Source organism: Pagrus pagrus (assembly GCF_965226575.1).
Source record: "Pagrus pagrus genome assembly, chromosome: 8".
Lineage (NCBI taxonomy): Eukaryota > Metazoa > Chordata > Actinopteri > Spariformes > Sparidae > Pagrus > Pagrus pagrus.
The window spans coordinates 19,952,404-19,970,631 of NC_140192.1; the positions used below are offsets into that span (position 1 = coordinate 19,952,404).

At 41.4% G+C, this 18,228-nt stretch overlaps 1 protein-coding gene across 7 annotated transcripts in view; it reads left to right on the forward strand.

The window, feature by feature from the left end:
- Positions 1-18,228, forward strand: part of arvcfb (ARVCF delta catenin family member b) — a 221,669-nt gene that overhangs the window by 198,878 nt on the left and 4,563 nt on the right. For 6 of the 7 annotated variants that reach the window (XM_084358981.1, XM_084358979.1, XM_084358980.1 and 3 more), the window contains 7 exons: positions 5,356-5,483; positions 7,491-7,641; positions 8,522-8,714; positions 10,613-10,724; positions 11,202-11,289; positions 14,153-14,244; positions 16,483-16,595. In XM_084358981.1, coding sequence (XP_084215107.1) covers positions 5,356-5,483; positions 7,491-7,641; positions 8,522-8,714; positions 10,613-10,724; positions 11,202-11,289; positions 14,153-14,244; positions 16,483-16,584 — 866 coding nt within the window. In that variant the 3' untranslated portion in view covers positions 16,585-16,595. The remainder of the gene's footprint in view (positions 1-5,355; positions 5,484-7,490; positions 7,642-8,521; positions 8,715-10,612; positions 10,725-11,201; positions 11,290-14,152; positions 14,245-16,482; positions 16,596-18,228) is intronic. The other variant, XM_084358983.1, reaches the window with a different exon arrangement.

The following is an 18,228-nucleotide window of genomic DNA, read 5'->3' on the forward strand; positions in this document are numbered from 1 at the left end:
GGAATGTAACACAACATTTGTAATTTATGATCAGACCCTTAATTCACCATGTAGAGCACAGTCAATCGACAGAAAACAATCAGCTGTTTATCATAGGCCCACGCGACATAAGAACATTGACCAGTGGTCTGACACAACTTGAGTTCTTGGGACTAGAAAGGGGGTTTGACTTGAGGAGAAAATGTATCATGAAGTTTTGTCCTTTCGGGGACAGGACTGACTGACTGACTGAAGTTGTGACTGTAGACGTATACGTAGGGTAGATTTCAGAATGAGTTATTTGCATGCATTCCTTCACTAAAGCCATTCAGTAAAGTTATAAAACGATTTGTTTCCCCCAAAAGAAAGAAATGTCACACTGCAGTAGTATTAAAAAAGTGTCACGTCTTCATTGGTTTGTTGTCATTTTATTGACAATTTGACAAATAAACCCTTCTTTGGAGCATTCTATATAATGTGATCAAAGGAACTACTCCATAGCTAGTTTAGATTTACAGACGGTTTCCATGCATTATGGCCTGTCTAAATATAATTATCCATCATGCATAGAAATACCGTCCCTGTCTGCAAACCCCATCTATCTGGTGCTCTTTCAAGCAATGTAAAAAATGTGCATTATATGCAAACACTATATGACTGAAGGCAGAACAGTTGAAGACATTTCTCTTGCCCCTGGGACTGCTGCCAATTTACTTGTTTTGTTTACGTGGCTCTGCGGCTCACCTTTTGGTTTTTAATGAACCCAAGAGAGTCACGACCATTATAATACCAGTGGCATACTACATTTAATGATGTGCTGTCTTAGCCATCGCCCCACTGTGGCTCTGCAAAAGTCTTCATTAGCACTATAGCACTCTGCTATATGCCCGTATGTACTTATATAAAGACCCTGTTACTTAAAAAGGGGGCTGGTGGGGTTAAATGTGCATGAGTTACAGATGTGGAATGAGACTGGAGACTTCAGGCCTCCCCACTGGAATGGCCTCATTTATTTATGCGTGTGTTTCATAGGGGGAGAGTGAGACCCTGTGGTCAGTGAGTATTTCTCCTCTCCTTTTCTCACTCAGTCATCCATGTCTTTGTCTTTCTGCGACTTTTACCTGAGGAGACTGAATAATGAGAGTAAGGGTTAGCAGAAAGCTCCTTCTCCTACTGCACTGGACATCTCCAGCATTTCCATTAACAAGAAGTCAGAAGTACAAAGGTCAGAGGCTGTGAGTTATTACAATTTTCCTGTGAATGTTGAATGACTACGGAAGATAGGAGGGATTATTTTTGTACTTTCCGCTGCTTGTTTTCTATTTTTCCCATCTTCCACTGTCTTTATCTTCCTCCATCTCCCTCCAGTCTGTCACAGCGCGGTAAAACTCCCCTATGTGTTGTAGAAAGTGATACACCATCATGTCCCCCTGATTTGATGGAAGTGCTGCAAACAGCAGTAAATAAATTGAGATGGTACAGCACTTGTAGAGGGAGGAAGAGACCCTGTACATGTCCTAGGAAGACCGGATCGATGAACATCACTTTTTGACATGCCCAGGCGAGGTCTTGCTGTGTTTGTGGATTTGTGTGCATGTGTGTGTACAAGGTGTTTTTCAAAGGTGTGCATCCAGTTGTGAAGAGTGTTCATTATGTTCACATACATGTATAAGTGTGTGCGTCCCTCCCTCAGCTGTCAGTTAATCCATTATCATTTACCGGCCTGTCACACCACTACGCCTCGGCTTTAATTGCAGCCAATAGTGGAGCTACTCAAACCAAATGAATGCTTTAGCTCTGCGGTGAGCATCACTCAATCACTTCGACTTAACTTTGTTTCTAACCCAGTTTTCACACACTGCAGCGCCACAAAGCCCCTTCTCTTCAGTTCTCAGGCGCTAATTGAGCTTCGCCTCAATTGCAGGAATTGTCGTCTTGTGCTTTGAAAAGTCACCTGCAGCTCCTCCCCTCTCACCTCCTTTAGGGATGAGCATAGATCTCCCGAGCGATTCATGTGCAGGTTACTTTGTGTGTGTTTGTCTGTGTGTGTGTGTGTGTAGACACAAAGCTTGAAGTCTGGCTGTGTTTGTGTGTTATGAAGCAGAGCTCTGCAGGAGTCTTGTAAGGGGGCCACAGTTGTTTGTGATGTTTGCCACGCCAACACATTAGCAGGGGAAGTAGACACGCTGGGCTCAGCTCACCGGGAGTTGGCACTAACGTTAGTTACACTACAATGTATTCATTACAGATTTTCTTCTATTTTTATAATGTTGCTCAGGGGTGTAGCGTTAGATGAATTTTTCGCCACAAGACCACATTCAACTTTTAGGTCGACACTGCAAACTTGTTTGCAAGAAGTTGTCTTTTCACACATGTGGCAGATACAGAGCAACATGAGTATTTATTTGGAGATGTGTTAATGTCCATCTGAGGATCTGAAACTACAAACAATGAGCCGAAAGAAGCTAAGGGAAATGGCAGAATTGGGTAACGTCACTTTGAGCGACCTGTTTTACATACATGAAGTCATTTGCTCTGATGTTAATATGTAAATATTGATAATGCCAGGAAAGGATTTAAATACTTCATCCATCACTGGTGCCGTATGTATATGACTGTTACTTGCCCCATGGATGCTTGAAATAATTGAGTATACTCTCAATAGCTCTGTGCTAACCAAAAAAGAAATGCAATGCATACACTGCAGACTACATCACTCGATACATCTGTATTTAAATAATCTCATCATGTTTGCAGTCTGTCACAGAGTATAGGGCTGTTGGTTGCCCTGAGCAAAGCCAAGGTCACGTCACACTGACAGCTCATCCCCTTCTCTGAATTGTAATTTTCCCTAACAAACTGACAACTAGTAGGCCAGAAGACTAGCAGGAGATGACAACAAGAACAACACTACAGTATACGGTTGATCAACAGAGCTTGACCTGGCCAGTACTGCTCAGGGAGACCTCAGGCCCCTGGTGCTGACAGTAAGCCTCCGCTAAAGACACTCTGGCAGTGATATTCTCTGGCTGAACAGCGAGAAACTCCACTAAGGATAAAGGAATTAGTTTAAAAGCCCAGTGAATTTCCCTCTGCTCTCATCCTCCTTTGTTGAACAGTACATGTCTTTTTCTGTCTTCAGTCCTTAATTTGTCAAACGCCAATTTCGCTTCAATCAGTTGCCAGACCAAGACCACAGGAATGACAAGATGGAGGAAATGTGGATTTGCACACTATTTTACAAAAGGCTCTCATAAAAAGCTCAGTCTTAGAGTGCAGGCAAACTTGGCAGCAGAGGTTCAACATGGCTGACATTTTGTGCAGAGCGAATCTGCCTTGGAGATGAAGTGTCTGTCAACAACACTGCCTGCAAGATGGTCTCCAGTTTGCTGAGTGTGCACCCAGTAGGCCCAGAAATATGAGGAGCATGCAGAATGTTGCTGAGTGTCTGGTTTGCGGACTCTCCCCTCTTGCGTAGCCCCCGAGAAAACCTATTGATGTGATTCATGCTCTAGCACATGGTTACAACCGGGGTCGTTTGCATGACGACTCCTGCTTCTGTTGCTTCTTTGATAATAAGATTTCTCAAACAGCACCTACTGAAACATCCTCACGACCTGGCACTTCCTCCCACGCAGAGTCTGGAGCAGGCTTGGCACGATCTCGCGGGGGAAACGCCACAGGGATGAAAACCCTGCCCTTTTGGGTGTTAACCACTATGTAGCTGTGTCTGGGTCTGGCAGTCTTCGGAGCGCGCCCAGGCTTCCTCTCTGCAAATTACGGGTGTGAGATGTGGATTTAGAGACACAAATGTCAGTTTGTCGGTTTCTGTTGTACCTCACAAATGACACTCTTTCCTCTTTCGCTGTTTTCTTTTCTTCTACTGAAGAAAGTTAGTCAATAAAAAAATTAGACGTTACCTTTAGATGCCCTCTGACGGGTTTTGATTCATGCTTTTACACTCGGAGCCAAGTCATGCTCGTATTACAAGAAGATTTTCTTTTTGTACATTTCAAAAAATGTACTGAGGGCCTTGTCAGCCCTCGCGCATCAATCAAATAGGGTTACTATATATCCCTGCCCACATAATACAGGGGTTTTCAAATAGAGCCTTGGAAATACTGCCCTCAGAAGGCATGGGAAGAAACAGTGGGTTATATTTTCTTTAATTTGAGCCTGGAGGGATAGAAGAAGGATTCGAAATTGCTTGTGTGCTATTGTAGAGGATAGGAGAGAAGTTGCTGGTGAAATGGTATTTCTGTGAAAGAAGATTTTAGCCACCGGTTTCAAAGCTCGAGTCAGCTCAGTCTCGACTACAGAAATCTGTGAAAGCCTCACTGAGTAACAGCAGATTGTGCCCCCTGTTGAAGCGCTATGGTCTTACTTTCAGCTTTATGTTGATTTCCTGCTCTTAAGACATTTACTTTGTGCTTTGTTGCTGCGTTTTAAATGACTGCTTCATAGAATTCAAGTAAAATAAAATCTGAACATGTATGCAGTTGCAGAAGCTGTCCTCCAGGTTCATAAAAGCAGTAAGGAATGTTTTGCTCACGCCATCAAAACCTGACGAGATGTCCACCCTTCCTGTGGTGTGATGTAATCCACCATTAAAAATGCCTGACTCCCTCCAGAGGTGTGGACAGCTGACCTTGACAGAAGAAATTTCCTCGCTCTAAAATCTCTGTATTTTAATTGAATTGTTTCGGGTCTTGTTGAACGAACCTGTGTGTGCAACATAAGAAAAACCCTGGCTGAAAAAATTTGATTTGATGTGATTCGACTCCTCTGTCTCTCTGCGCCTGCACTGTCTAATAGCTGATAATGTAATTACGGTTTCATCAGAGGGAGGCCTAATGATTGACTGTCTCTGGTGAAATGTGTTATGTGCTAGTGAGATAAACCTCCCTCTTGAATGCTCCGGGTTTGGTCAGGGCTGTCAGATCAATAATTTCTCTCTTCTTTTGTTCTCCTCATTTATAATACTGTAGTGTATTCAATCATAATGCTTTTGAATTGCTAAAAGGAAAGATAAGCACTGCTCCAGCACTTCTTGATAAAGGAGTGGCAGTCTGTTGTGAAAGCAGGTGGAAAGCTCAGAGTTGTGTACACTGAAACTTTGCGAAATTAGCTCCAGTCCAAATTTTGTTTCCTTTGTCAAGGTTGTCCACTGTTACCAGAGGTATTATGCTTTATGGCAAACCTAAGCTTCTCTCCTGTTTCCCCTTGCCAAAGAACTCTCCCTACGGTCTAAGAGAAACCTTAGCACTGTACAACCTGTGCCTCCACACAGCCTAATTGGCCTGTCTGTCTTGCCAGGAAGTCTAACCAGTGTGTGTGTGTGTGTGTGTGTGTGTGTTTCTCTGTATTTCCCTGCAGGCTTTGAGCTGCTGTATCAGCCAGAAGTGGTGAGGCTCTACCTATCTCTGCTGACGGAGAGCCAGAACTACAACACCCTGGAGGCCGCCGCCGGGGCCCTGCAGAACCTCAGCGCTGGACAGTGGACCGTGAGTCCAGGGTCGGGGAGGGTACAACACGCAGACACTACGCTCTGTCTGAATTATAGATTTTTTTACTTATATATTGCGCTTTTGTAACTTGACCTTCTTGTAGCAGATATCTTGGATTGTGTTTGTAGCGAAACTGAGTGATGGGCTAAAAAGGCAACGAGACCTGCCTCCAGAGGTACTTAGAGTCGCTATATAATCAAGGCCTTGAATGATTTTGAAAATCGAAATATAGACAGGGTCATTAGAAGCACTTGAATTCATACATTTTGTGCAAGAATAGAAATTGAAGTTCTTTTGATGTTTTTTTAAACCTAAAGTGGAAATAGACTACTTTTCAACTTTACCTCTACAAGCATTTTCCTGTGGTATTACCGTTAGCACTGCTGTCACAAAAACAGTGTTAGCGACCTGGCTACTGTCCAAAGCAAAAACCAAACACAAGAATCCCAATATGACCTAGAAGCCTGAAATCAATGAAAAGGCAGAGTTAAACACCCAGTTGTATAAACAAATAGGCAAGTTTTGTAACTTACTGATTTAGTAGAAAAACAGCGGTTTCGACCTCCTATGCCTTGGTGGGTTTTTGAATTTGAGGAATTTTGTCCTGAAAAGACCTTCAGAAAGTATATGAACCCTAAGAGCAACTTTGTAATCTGAAATATTTCTCAAGACACAATTCAACCAGGCAGCAAGGAGCTCAAACAATCTTTTCATTGATAGTAGTTTTATGTGCATGTCCTCCATCTAAGTGCGACTACATGACTAGAATAGAGTTAGATAACTGACCAAACTTTCATGCGTGCTCTTAATGGTGGATGATATGAGATCTTCTACAGCCTGGACCAGACATTTATACCAATTAGAGTGTTTATGTAGCTGCCGAGAGGCTGTCTGGCTCGCAGGCAGCAGTGAATTATCAACAGGGAATGCGGGTTGTCAGATGCCAGTTTACAGCAGCGGCACCCCGGGCAAAGAGCGGTCACTTATGTTTTTCAGCCCACAGCAGCATTATCACGGCAGCAGCTCTCTTAACACCCATGTGTCAGACTGTTAACACATCCGTCAGTCCTCTGGATTCATCAGCAGCACCAAGCATCTCTACCTCAAGTGGAAAAAAAACACCTGAACTTTTTATTTTTTTATTTTTTTGAGTTAACATCCATTCAACGCTCCACCTGAGGCTCACATCTTGTTTGAATGATTCAGTAGTAATGATTTTCAGCTAAAGTGAACATTTGAAAAGAAACCCTTCTTTCCTTTTGGTGTATTTTTTCATGCTGAAGCTGATCAGAATGCTCAGCGCGGCTCAGGAAGCCACCAACCCTCGCACCTTCACATCTGCTGGCTGGATGAAGCATGTCCCCGCTCTCTGGGATGATATCAGAGCTCCTTTTTTAAAATCCTCTTCATTCTCTACTGCTTAGTTCTGTACCACTGGATTGACCTGCTTTTAAAGGCTTACTACTGCCACCTGGTGGCTGAGCTGTGTCTGTCCTCTGTTTAATTACATCTCTTGGGGTACGAGTGCTTAGAAGAGAAGCCCTTTTATGTCAAACTTAATGTTTCATGTAACAGAAAAATGAGAAGTAAAATCTACTGATGTTTAAATTAAGACAAATTATATCACATGTCCACTCAGAGCCCCACTGTGTAATGTTGTAAATTAGTCAAGTCCAAAGAGCAGTGCTCAGCTACCTCAGCTAGTCAGTGAATGACTGAGTGTGTGTGGGTATGGGTTGAGTGTGTGTGAGCATGAAGGCATATATTGTCCTCCCCAATTTTGCTGGTGTCATGGAGGTGACCTGGACTCCTCCAGTGGAGCTTTCCCAGTGGTCCAAAGCGAAGATATGTGGCCATGCTGGGCAGCTCCCAGGTGGGAATCTGCAGGTCTGCATGAATGTCAAACAGGATGTTGCTGACAGTGTGTGCTCACTCAGCCTTCTCTAGACGTTAAGGTCGAAATTATAAAAAGCAGTCACACTGTGCCCTTTTTCTGCCCTCCAGTGGTCCAACTACATCCGAGCCACGGTGCGTAAGGAGAAAGGTCTTCCCATCCTGGTGGAGTTGCTGCGCTCCGACTCTGACAAGGTGGTCCGAGCTGTGGCCATCGCCCTGCGCAACCTGTCCATCGACCGCCGCAACAAGGACCTGATCGGTACAAATCATTAGCAACACCCACACACACTGTTTTAAGATGTAGTGGCTGTAATTACTCTTATTCATTAGAGCTGCAAGGATTAGTCGATTAATTGATCAAAAGAAAGTTAACTACTAACTATCATGATAGTAGATCAATCGCCTCTGATATTTTTCAAGCAAAAATGTTTGAAGCGATTAATCTACTATGTCTGAAGTGAAGTATCTGCTGGTTCCAGCTTCTTAAACGTAAGCATTTGCTGCTTTTTGTCATTTATGACAGTAAATTAAGAGTATTTGGGTTTTGGACTGTTGATTGGACAAAAGAAGCAATTTGAAGACGTCATTGTAAAATTGGGATGAGAATGTTTCCAGATTTTTTGTCATTTTATTGACTAAACTAAACTAACTAATTAATTAGGAAAATTGCTAGACTAAGTGATGACAAAAACAGTTGTTATTTGCAGCCCAACTGTCCATACCAACCTTGAAGAGATCCCTTCATAATGCAGTTCTATTGTAGATAATGAGGGACAAACTCTACAGTCCTTGGGCTACTGAAAGCTCATATCAGCTTCATCTGAACTGAAAAGTTACAGAAGGTGTGTAGCTAAGACAGCTGATAAGATATTCCCTTTGGAGTTTAACACAAACTGTTACCAAAGCAAAGTATAAGATTTTATTGAATCCAGTCAAAATATGTTGAGTCTTGTTTCAGATTCTAAAGTTTAGGTGAAATGGCTTTGGAAAAACATTAAATGATCCCAGTTCACAAGATTCAAAGACTCAGTAGACTCAATACTGTACTACATAACTTCTTAAGACATGTTCAATAATATACCTGATATAAGTGACTAATACTTTGACTAATACTACTTAAAAATGATTTCACCTTACAGGAAGTTATGCCATGCGGGACTTGGTGAGCAACCTGCCCAGCGGTCAGCAGCGGCCGGCCAAAAACCTGGAGGAGGACACTGTGGTCGCCATCCTCAACACGATCCATGAAATTGTCACCGACAGCTCTGAAAACGCCCGCTCCCTCATCCAGGCGCAGGCCATAGAGAAGCTGGTCGCCATCAACAGGACAAGGTAACATTATATACTGTATACACACACAATACATCCCATATTGTATTGTCAATGTATGTAATAGAAGTAGTTACTATTTCTAGGTTGAGTGCAATCAAACCAGCAGACTGACATAGTGGGATTAAATTATGGTAAACTTGTAAATCATTTCTGTGCATCAATGAGACCACTTTTGGGACAAATCTGCACAATTATACAAACAGCTAGTAACAAACAATATCGTATTACATCTAAACAGAGGACTAAAATATGTTTCTGAAAACATTTTAGGAGGGAAATAGACAATGAACAGGATCGTGGTTCATATTTGATCAGCCTTGTGTTACAGTTTGATTGATTTAGCAGCCTCCATTCGGACTGTGCAGGAAACAATATGGTGGCTACCTCTGGTTCACAATCTTTCTAAACATTATGCTCAAATGTGTTTTTGGACACATTTTCGGAGAGAAAGCAGTTTCAGAACATTGGTTAATAGTTTATCAGCACTGCGTAGTTTAGTTTTTGATCAGAGTTTAATGAGACACCGCTCCTGCGAAGAGAGAGAAAGAGCAGCAGTTCTCTGTCTCGATCCAACTTTACTCTTTGTGTCCGTGGCTGCGGGCGTACAAAAATGCAGGAAGGATAATCTGTGTTTATACAACAGCCCTAAAATCTGTCAGATGACTTGTTTTGCGTATTTTGGTGCTCTGGGTGCAGGCACAAGGGAGAGAAGTTTACCATTGTTCGTTTGCATAAACTACCAACATTGTAGTGATACGAAACTAGTTTAAAATTGGCAAAGTTTTGCTTTAATTTAACATTCTTTCACATTAAAACTACCTACAGGAAGGAAGGAATTTTGAATGTGCCACAATTGATGTGACACGTCATGTCTTCTTATATGCCGATAGCAAACATCAAGGCAAATATCAGCCAATACCGATGTTCAGCCGTTGTATCAGTGCATCTCTACACTCAACACTGGCAGACTTTCTTGTGTGTTTTTATCACATTATCTTCTACCGTTGGTCAAACACATTGTACACACAGTGAACAGGACCTATATCGTTATATTTCTTAATACCATTCTAGACGTGTGGGTATACATTAATATACATGTTATAATTACAGTATGACCTTGAATGCAATTTGCATCCTGAACCTTTATATTAGTATTCATGGAGGATAATGTAATGTGTCTCTAATGGCCCAAGCTTGGCTTCCACAATACACTACTCTAACGAGCCTGAGCCCACACACGCCACCACCCACCACACATTCATTAAAAGGCTTTTAGAACTGGAGGGCATTGTGATGAGGGGGTTGCCTCTGAAGCTGCTGCTTGTGCAAGTAAGTGAGAAGTCGCTCCTCTAATGCCGGAGTTCTCCTCAACAACCTGATGGTGAAAACTAACAGGGTTAATGCAGATATCCAACAGGTATCTTATATTACTACAATGTTAACCATTCCAAAATTAAGTGCCGTGCACCACACTTTTAATTTAAGATCAAGAGCACTTTTCAAAGGCTGGTCCCTGTGTGGTGAAGTATTGATCACAAGGAGAGTCGCTCTAACTAGCATTAATATACATTCATTCATTCATAGACCAAATAGCTGTGTTCCCTCTCAGCCTCACGAGATTAGCTTTCTTTGAAGTGAGGCCCCCACCCACATGTAATTAATACTGGTGGCTCAGAGGTAGCTAATGAAAGGAAATGTGCACTCATCTGGCTATGAATTAAAAAATAGACCCTGGAGCCACTCAGGGGACTCAACGTCTTTGAATAAAGAGATTGATTGCAGCAGCGCTGTGCGAGCATACCCAGCCGTCACTTTTTGAGAAGGTTAGATGAGGTTTCTGACTTTATTTGCAGTAGTGATTTCTTCATGTATTTCCTCATCTTTGTGGCCCCCCACAGCCAATCAGCTCGTGAAACGAAGGCAGCGTCCCACGTGCTGCAGACGGTGTGGAGTTATAAGGAGCTGAGGAACGCTTTGACCAAGGACGGCTGGAACAAGAGCCACTTCCAGGTACGCATGTGTGATGATATGGAAATTACCTGTGACTTATATATCGGATCCTAAGTATTGCTATTGTCATATCAAGTTCTTAAAAAAATATTTTTTAAACATTTAGAGATACAGAATTTAGAGACGAACCACTGTGGAAACAGTAAAGATTCTCACTAAGAGACTCTTTAGATGAGAAAAAGTGTTATTAGCATCATTAGCCACTCCTAATTGCATGGCAATTCAAGATAAATCTCCAGTGATTTCTTTTTTCAATTTTCATTTTTAATTACAGCATGTGTATGAACCAAAGTATTGCATGTTTAAAACATAATAGCATTACTAATTAACCCAAAGTCTTCATACTGTGTTAAATGAGCATCATTCTCTTTTCAATGCTCACCCACCACTGAGAGAGAGAATGAATCCTCTCTATTCTCCGTGTTGCTGTTTGAGCAGTATGATGCTGTGTTCACCCGCTGCTTGCTCTCCCCTCAGCCCACCGTCACAGCCACCCCTAAATCAACCAAGAACGGCAAGCCGGGCTACGACGACACCACTCTACCCCTGATGGAGAAGAACCAAGGTCAGTTAAAGTGTGTGTGTTGCGGGTGACTGTTGCTGTTTTCGCCTGTTTAGAGGACCAAGTGGGATAAGAGAGAGAGAAGACCCCAGGGGCTCTCAGTGAAATGACACTTAAATATCACCATTCTTTAATTCACTAGAGCCTGATGAACACATGGGGGTCCCGTGGCTAATTAAAAGATAAGGCTGGTGATATTCAAGACTCTTGTTATTGTCAACAAATCCCTTGAAAAGAGCAAAACCAAAGTGCTTCACTTTGTCTCTTAATATTTGAAGTTACTAGCTTAAAATATTAAGAGACAAAGTGATTACCCTGCTCATTGGACCCTACTAACGATATCATGAATGTTGATTTCCATTTTCAAAAAAGATTCAAAAATTTCCGAAAGAAGCTGGGCTATGTAATTTTTAAGCAGCTGTTACTTAAAATAAAGTGAACAGTGCATTTTGGGGGACTATTTTCAGCAAAGGATTAATACAAATTTGGTGCTCTATGAGTATTTTCAGCAGCAGGATGGTCTTTATGGGATTAACTCAAATTAAACTGCAGTTCCCATATTCATAGTGAGCTTTTGCCACATAGACAATACTTGTTAGCAGGATCAACTGATTGGTCGTGTTGTTGTTTTTTAAAATATTGAATATCACCAGATTGATTCTTAAAGGAGCCCTGCGTTAAACTGTTCAGTTGCTGCAAAAGTCAGGGTGTTAAGTATACAACCTGTTAATTAACTGTATGTTGTCAGATTAGTCCTGATATGGAGTATCCCACTTGTGTAGTCCTCAAAGCAGGTTTAAACTAAAACTAACAGTAACTTGAAAACACTGTGCGATCATGTGTTTCCACTTTGCTGAGGTCATGTCTGTTCCTCTTCATGGCTATATCGAAGCGCTGTGCTTGCCACATTACTACTCCCATCCTCTGTGTGGTGAAGCTGTGGTGTGTTAAATGTCACAACAATGCCGTTCATAGGGGTCAAAAATAAAGCACATAAAGTGAGAATGGAGCTTTGAACTGTGTACTGCTGCTGTCGAGCCAAAACCTTCAACTCTCAAGAAGTTAGTTTTGACAGAATATAAAGGAATGACCTCATTTGAGATGCTGGACTCCTTTTTATTTCTCTTGTGGGTTTTAATTGATGTAATAGGGTCAGAGATAATGACAATTTGAGCAACGTTAAGTAAGTGTGTGTAGCTGTATCCACAGTGAAAAAAAACTGGGTTTTCTGTAAAAGCAGCAGTATGCAGCCTGTGGGGGAGGGTGTGGGACCTGGCAGTACATCGGCCCAACAACAAACATCTCTTTGACAGAGGAGTCAATAGCATAGCAGCAGTTTAATGTCCTAATTTTTGGCCTTGTGCCCCATTTTTTTTGGTTTGATTTTGCATCCATACATGCACATGAACGCGGCGCTCATGCCTCCTGCCCACTCTCAGTTTGCATTATTCAATCACTGGCCGAGAACCATTACTCTGAAAAGCAGCAGCGTTTTGGCTCAATGACTCAGTTTGTGTGTGTGCCTTCTTTTGTACAAACGGCATATGAATGCTTTTCAGGCACCAGGAAATGTGGCAGTGGTGATATGATACCTATGGATGAGCTGGGTCCAGGTAAGAGCCAGACTGCATGATCGTCCTCAGCCAAAGAAGAGCTAGCTCTCCTCTAATCTCTCTCCAGTGTCCAATAGTGTCTTCTCTGATTCGACTCCTCTTTTACCAGTTATTCACGCGTTGCCAAGATGTTATTTTTAATCTGAAAATTCAAACCCCTGAACGCTCTGATCTCGGCACGATGGCTTCGGACCAGACTTCAGACTTGATGCTCTTTGATGCTGTATGCAAGACCCCTCTCTTAAAAGATGTTTGTGCAAAACTGGGCCTTCATTAGAAGCTCCAAACCAAAAGATGTGGGTGGTTCTCCACTTATATTAATACACTCTTAATGTAATAGGGCAGATTTCCACTCCTGTACTACTTTTCAAAGCAAATATTCCTGCTGGTGTTGAATAGGGGTTTTGGGCCTTTCAGAGGTATAGGGTAGGGTATGTCATACTGGTGTCCCTCCAAGCCTCTGGGGCCATATTTATTAAATGTCTAACAATCACTCCTGTTAAGTAAAATTTATGATGACATATTGTAACTTGTGGGCAGTTGTGGTTTGAAATATTACCCAGCAAAATTTGAAATGTAGAAAATAGCAACATTTTTACGTGTAGGCTTAATTATCTGTGCAAAAAGTTAAATGCCAAAATTAGCAGGTATCCTAAATCCTATGATGATATATACCAATAGGACATACACTGTAGTTGCCTATAAGTAGATACTAGAGTGATCAAAGTTTGATCCATTACTGCTGAACTGGTTTATTGTAATAGACCCAAACAATTATTGTTGCAAAGGTACATTTTCCCTTTGACTGTAAGGTTGAGAGGCCCACAGTTTTTTGAGGTGAAGACATGTATTTCCTGTCGCATCTCAAACAAGTTCAGTCAAAAAATCAGCCAATAGCGAGCGCCCCGGTGGCTCAGTTGGTGGAGCTGGAATATGTGAAAGTGCATATTTACACTAAGTGATAAGGACAGGGTCAAATACTTCCTGCACTAGATACTTCATCTAGTTTGTTTAACCTACAGTGGTGGTAAATAATTTAAGTGCCAGAGAGTTTAGGCAAGCACGAGCTAAAGATGTGCTGTTTAATCTACTTTTTTCTGTGTTCAACAACTTTCCGGAAAGCGTTCCAGTGCAGAAACCCTCTCAGTCTGTCACTCCACACAGGTTAAGACAGCACTATAATGATCTGTCATCTTTTTATTTAATCGAGGATAAAGAGGAATTAACAGACCTTTGTTCTCTGACCTCATTAGATGGTTACTCCACCATTGACCAGAGGGACAAAGACTGCAAATACAAGGCAGGCGACGGCTCAGTGGACCTGACAGAACGGGAGCCATTAAAGGTACGGGCAGACCTCCTCTGGTCTCCTGGGGGATGAGGGCATGGAGGATGAAATAATGATGTCTCATTGAAATGTTATCACATGTACTCTCCCTCTGTGTCTCTCTCTTTTTCTCTCTCTCTCTCTCTTCGTGTTTTCTGTGGTGGTCCTCATTAGAAGCTCTTAATCCTATCGATTCTTTAAAGAGGCTGCAAGTTGTCATTCTCTGTGAATGTTGCCCGCCGCAGCTCGGCGCTGTGGACGGCCTCAGATCTGCAAGCCACCAGTTAATTGAGTGTAAGCTTCTGGTGTCTGTAAAGTAATTAATCTGAGACTGATTAAAAGAACCGCCAAATAACCGCTCCTCGTGGAGACGACCCTCGCCTTGGCAATGAACAGGCTGCCGCGTTGTCAAGTGGCGGGCTGCTGATTATACAGCTGCTTCTCAATGCAGCAAAACTTTGTTTATTGTTGAGCTGATTGGCAATCCAGCTTCAAAGAGGAGTCACTGGATAATGGCCTCAGAGGCTGTCTGACATGTTTCAGATGACTCCCAAGTACTTTTTGTAGTTTATTTTTGATCTACTTTAGTGCTAGATAAATAGGATTTCCCCTGTGGGATTGTATAATGAATGCAAATTGAGAGTCAATTAAAAAGGTGTGTGGTCATATATCTGCCTCCCCATGCAGGTTAAAAGTAACTCAAAAGTCAGTCTGAAAAATAAGTGTGGAGCAGAGTTAATAGTACAGTTAAAAATCGATTGGTGTTTGCATTTTTATCTGCATTACAATAACACAGTTTGTGGTTGGGAGGCAGTTATTTGTGTTTTTTTCAATAAATAAAATGAAAGTTTTATGATAATTTAAGTTGCTTAAAGGTTTATGATGTGTAATAACTGACCATGTCGAATTCATTCTTTAACCAACTCCAAACATAGCTGCTTTAAAGTTTAAAGCATCAGGTATTTGGTTTTCTTTCTGTCGTGGCTCATCTGTCAGTGTAGCATAGCATATCTGAGGAGAAACTGAAAGACCGTAACTTAGATATTTAGCCAGGATGCCTGTCCTTCTCTAAAGTCATCCATGTGTAAGCATTTTGTTCTCACTGTAGACTAATAATATAATTATTCTTTTGTTATAGCAGTAGCAGTTTATTTAATGAGCAGCAGTTGTCTTTAACGGTCAAAGCAACTGACATGGTTAGTAGATTATCAGAAAATAAATCTGACTCTTACTTAACCATATTTCAAGTTCCCTTTGCAGAATTTCTTTTATTCGAAGTTAAAAGTGTCACAACTGATTTATTTTTTTTAAAAGGGGAATTTATCACAGACTGAAAAGCAATGTTTCATTTTCACTCTCCAGTTGAAATTTTGTTGCACCTCTGACCTTTGATGTGTCAGAAATGGGCTCTCTTGCAGCTTTAGCAGTGATTACACACTCTGGAGGACACTTCTATGATTCTTTGATTTTCATTCGAACTGAGGTCTTTTCTGCATTGAAATTATGTCAATATGTGTTGAGAAACTACTTAAAATTGAATCAAAGACTGTCCTCACGTTCAGAGATGAGAAGGAAGTGCACTTTTTAAGAATTACTGCAACTCTATTTTGAAAGAACTTCCTCTGCGTACACAGCCTGTGAATACACCGAACATTATCACAGTTTTGCACGAGAGGATTTTACTCTTCAGGGCCTCCATTTGTTAAACCTGAATGAAACATCCTTCGTAACACAACTTCAACATTTGTATAGTTTTTAGTTGAAAATTCATTAGTTTGACAGCGGCTTTTATAGCATCTACTGTATTGGCCGCTTCAGTACTCAACCCTGATACTCTTCCTGATATTTACAGTAGGTAAGCTACTAAAACAGTCAGAGCTGAAGTTATACTGTCACTGTTTGAAAATACAGATACACAGCAAACAGTCATGTTGTCTACAGAGAATACAGGCCTTCTAGTGTCGTATAAGTCTGCTGTCTGTACTTCCCAGAGGTGTTCTGCCTGCTTTTGAATGTAACTTGGCTGTTGAAGCTGCTCTCTCCCTCTTTCATTTGCATGGTTTGGTTTGGTCTTCTGTAACCTCTCTGACTTCTCTCCAAGCTTTCCTCAAGGCAGGGAACTAACACTGGCTTCTTTGATCCTGGATGCATGTGTGTGTGTTTGCGTTTGTGTGCGCGCGAATGTATTTGTGAAATGTATTGACCTCTTTTTGTTTTGCTGTGTTTTTTCTTTAACCCGTCCTCCTGTGGCCACAGAATGACACAAATAGGAAACACTATATCAGGAGTAACAGGCCTGCGGTCAGTCTGGTGGACGCTTGTGATGTTAAGCCCCAGCCTGTTGACTCCTGGGTCTAAATGCATGCATGGTAGGTCTGAAAAATAAAAGCACAACAGAAATAACGACCTTCACGTTTTGCGCTGGATGGTGTCCTATTCATTCCCTGTTTGTGCAACGTTTCCACCTGTGTTCCTTTCACCCTCACACTGTATCATGTAGACCTGCTGTCACCCTGCACCCAGAGCAGTCAGCTGGAGAAGTCACCTTGTTCTTTTCATGGACATTTACATGAAAACAATTGAAAACAATTTTGGGCTTAAAAGAGTTTAGATTTTATGTAGAATTTCATAAATTCATCCATCGTATTTTAATTCCTCATATTTACTCGGGCTATTATGTTACGCATAATTATATGTGTAGATTGAGGAAAGGGTGTTGCTCTAAAAAATGTCATTACAAGATTAATCTGAAATGAGAACATTTCTGAAATACACAGACAAGAACAAGAACTTGTTTATCTACTGTACAGTATGTTATTAAGGCTAGTCCTGGATGCTATCAGAGTGTAGGCTGATGTTTGCAGCTCTGTCCTGCTCTTCGTCTTCGACACATTTGTTAGTCCTTTTCCTAAAAGCTTGTAATGCTAGAAGGTTTGAAAATACTACTACAGCTATGTACATTAGGCAGCAAATCAAGATTATATTACAATGAAATTACATCAATCATACTTGTGATGCTATGACTAACTAGCTCTACACCACAATAGAAAGCAAGCTGATTTATTGCCATGTCGTCTACATGGATCATCAACTGGTGAGGGCGCTTACTGTGTCCTGGGATCAGTATATATTTAGGAAGGAGAATGACTCGCCCTACTCTGCTTCTTATTGTCTTATGCAAATATTCTTACCCAGACCCTAACCAATCATTACTCCTAATGCCTAAACCTAACCAACCCAACCAAGGAAGTCAACAAGTACTAGCTAATCAGAGGCAGAGTAGGCCATATTACTCCTTTACCATCCTAGAAAAAGCAAATTGTTTTCCTGGGACATGCAGTCTTTTTGTGCGACTTTTTTCCCCGGCTCTGTTTTACAAGATTCTCATTCAAAACCAATTCTTGTTTTACCACTCAGGGTGATCAAAAAGACAAATGTCACATCACTCTGTAATACACGTATAAAGTTGGCAGGCTTTCGTCTCTGTTTACAATTCAGGTCCGCCTGCCTGTTTGAAATGTACGCCTAGCTTGACTCACAGCTTCCCCTGACAGCCTTTGTTGAAATTGGTGGCAAATGATGAAGCAGAATCATTCTTCTGCACTTCAGATGGATCCTCCGGGGGCTCAGTTATCCCTTAATGAAACACAGTGGGGAGAAAGAGAAATATATGCACACGCACACACGTAGAATCTCTTCACTGCCTACGTTCAGTGTAGATACCATTTCTTTGGTCAGTGCAAGATGACTGCAGATAAATAATTCATGTGAAATGATAATTTGATGATGGAAGCCTACACATAAAATGTGCGCAGACACTAATTTCACACATAATCGACTCACACGTAATATGTCCAAGGCAGAGATGTAATGAAGGGTGAGCACTTAATTTACATACATTTTGAGGTCTGAAATAGTTGATTTTAAAATGTTGTCTTGTAATTCCATGGTATAAATGATTACTAAGTGGCTACTTATGTAATTCAGATTATCATTCTCTCA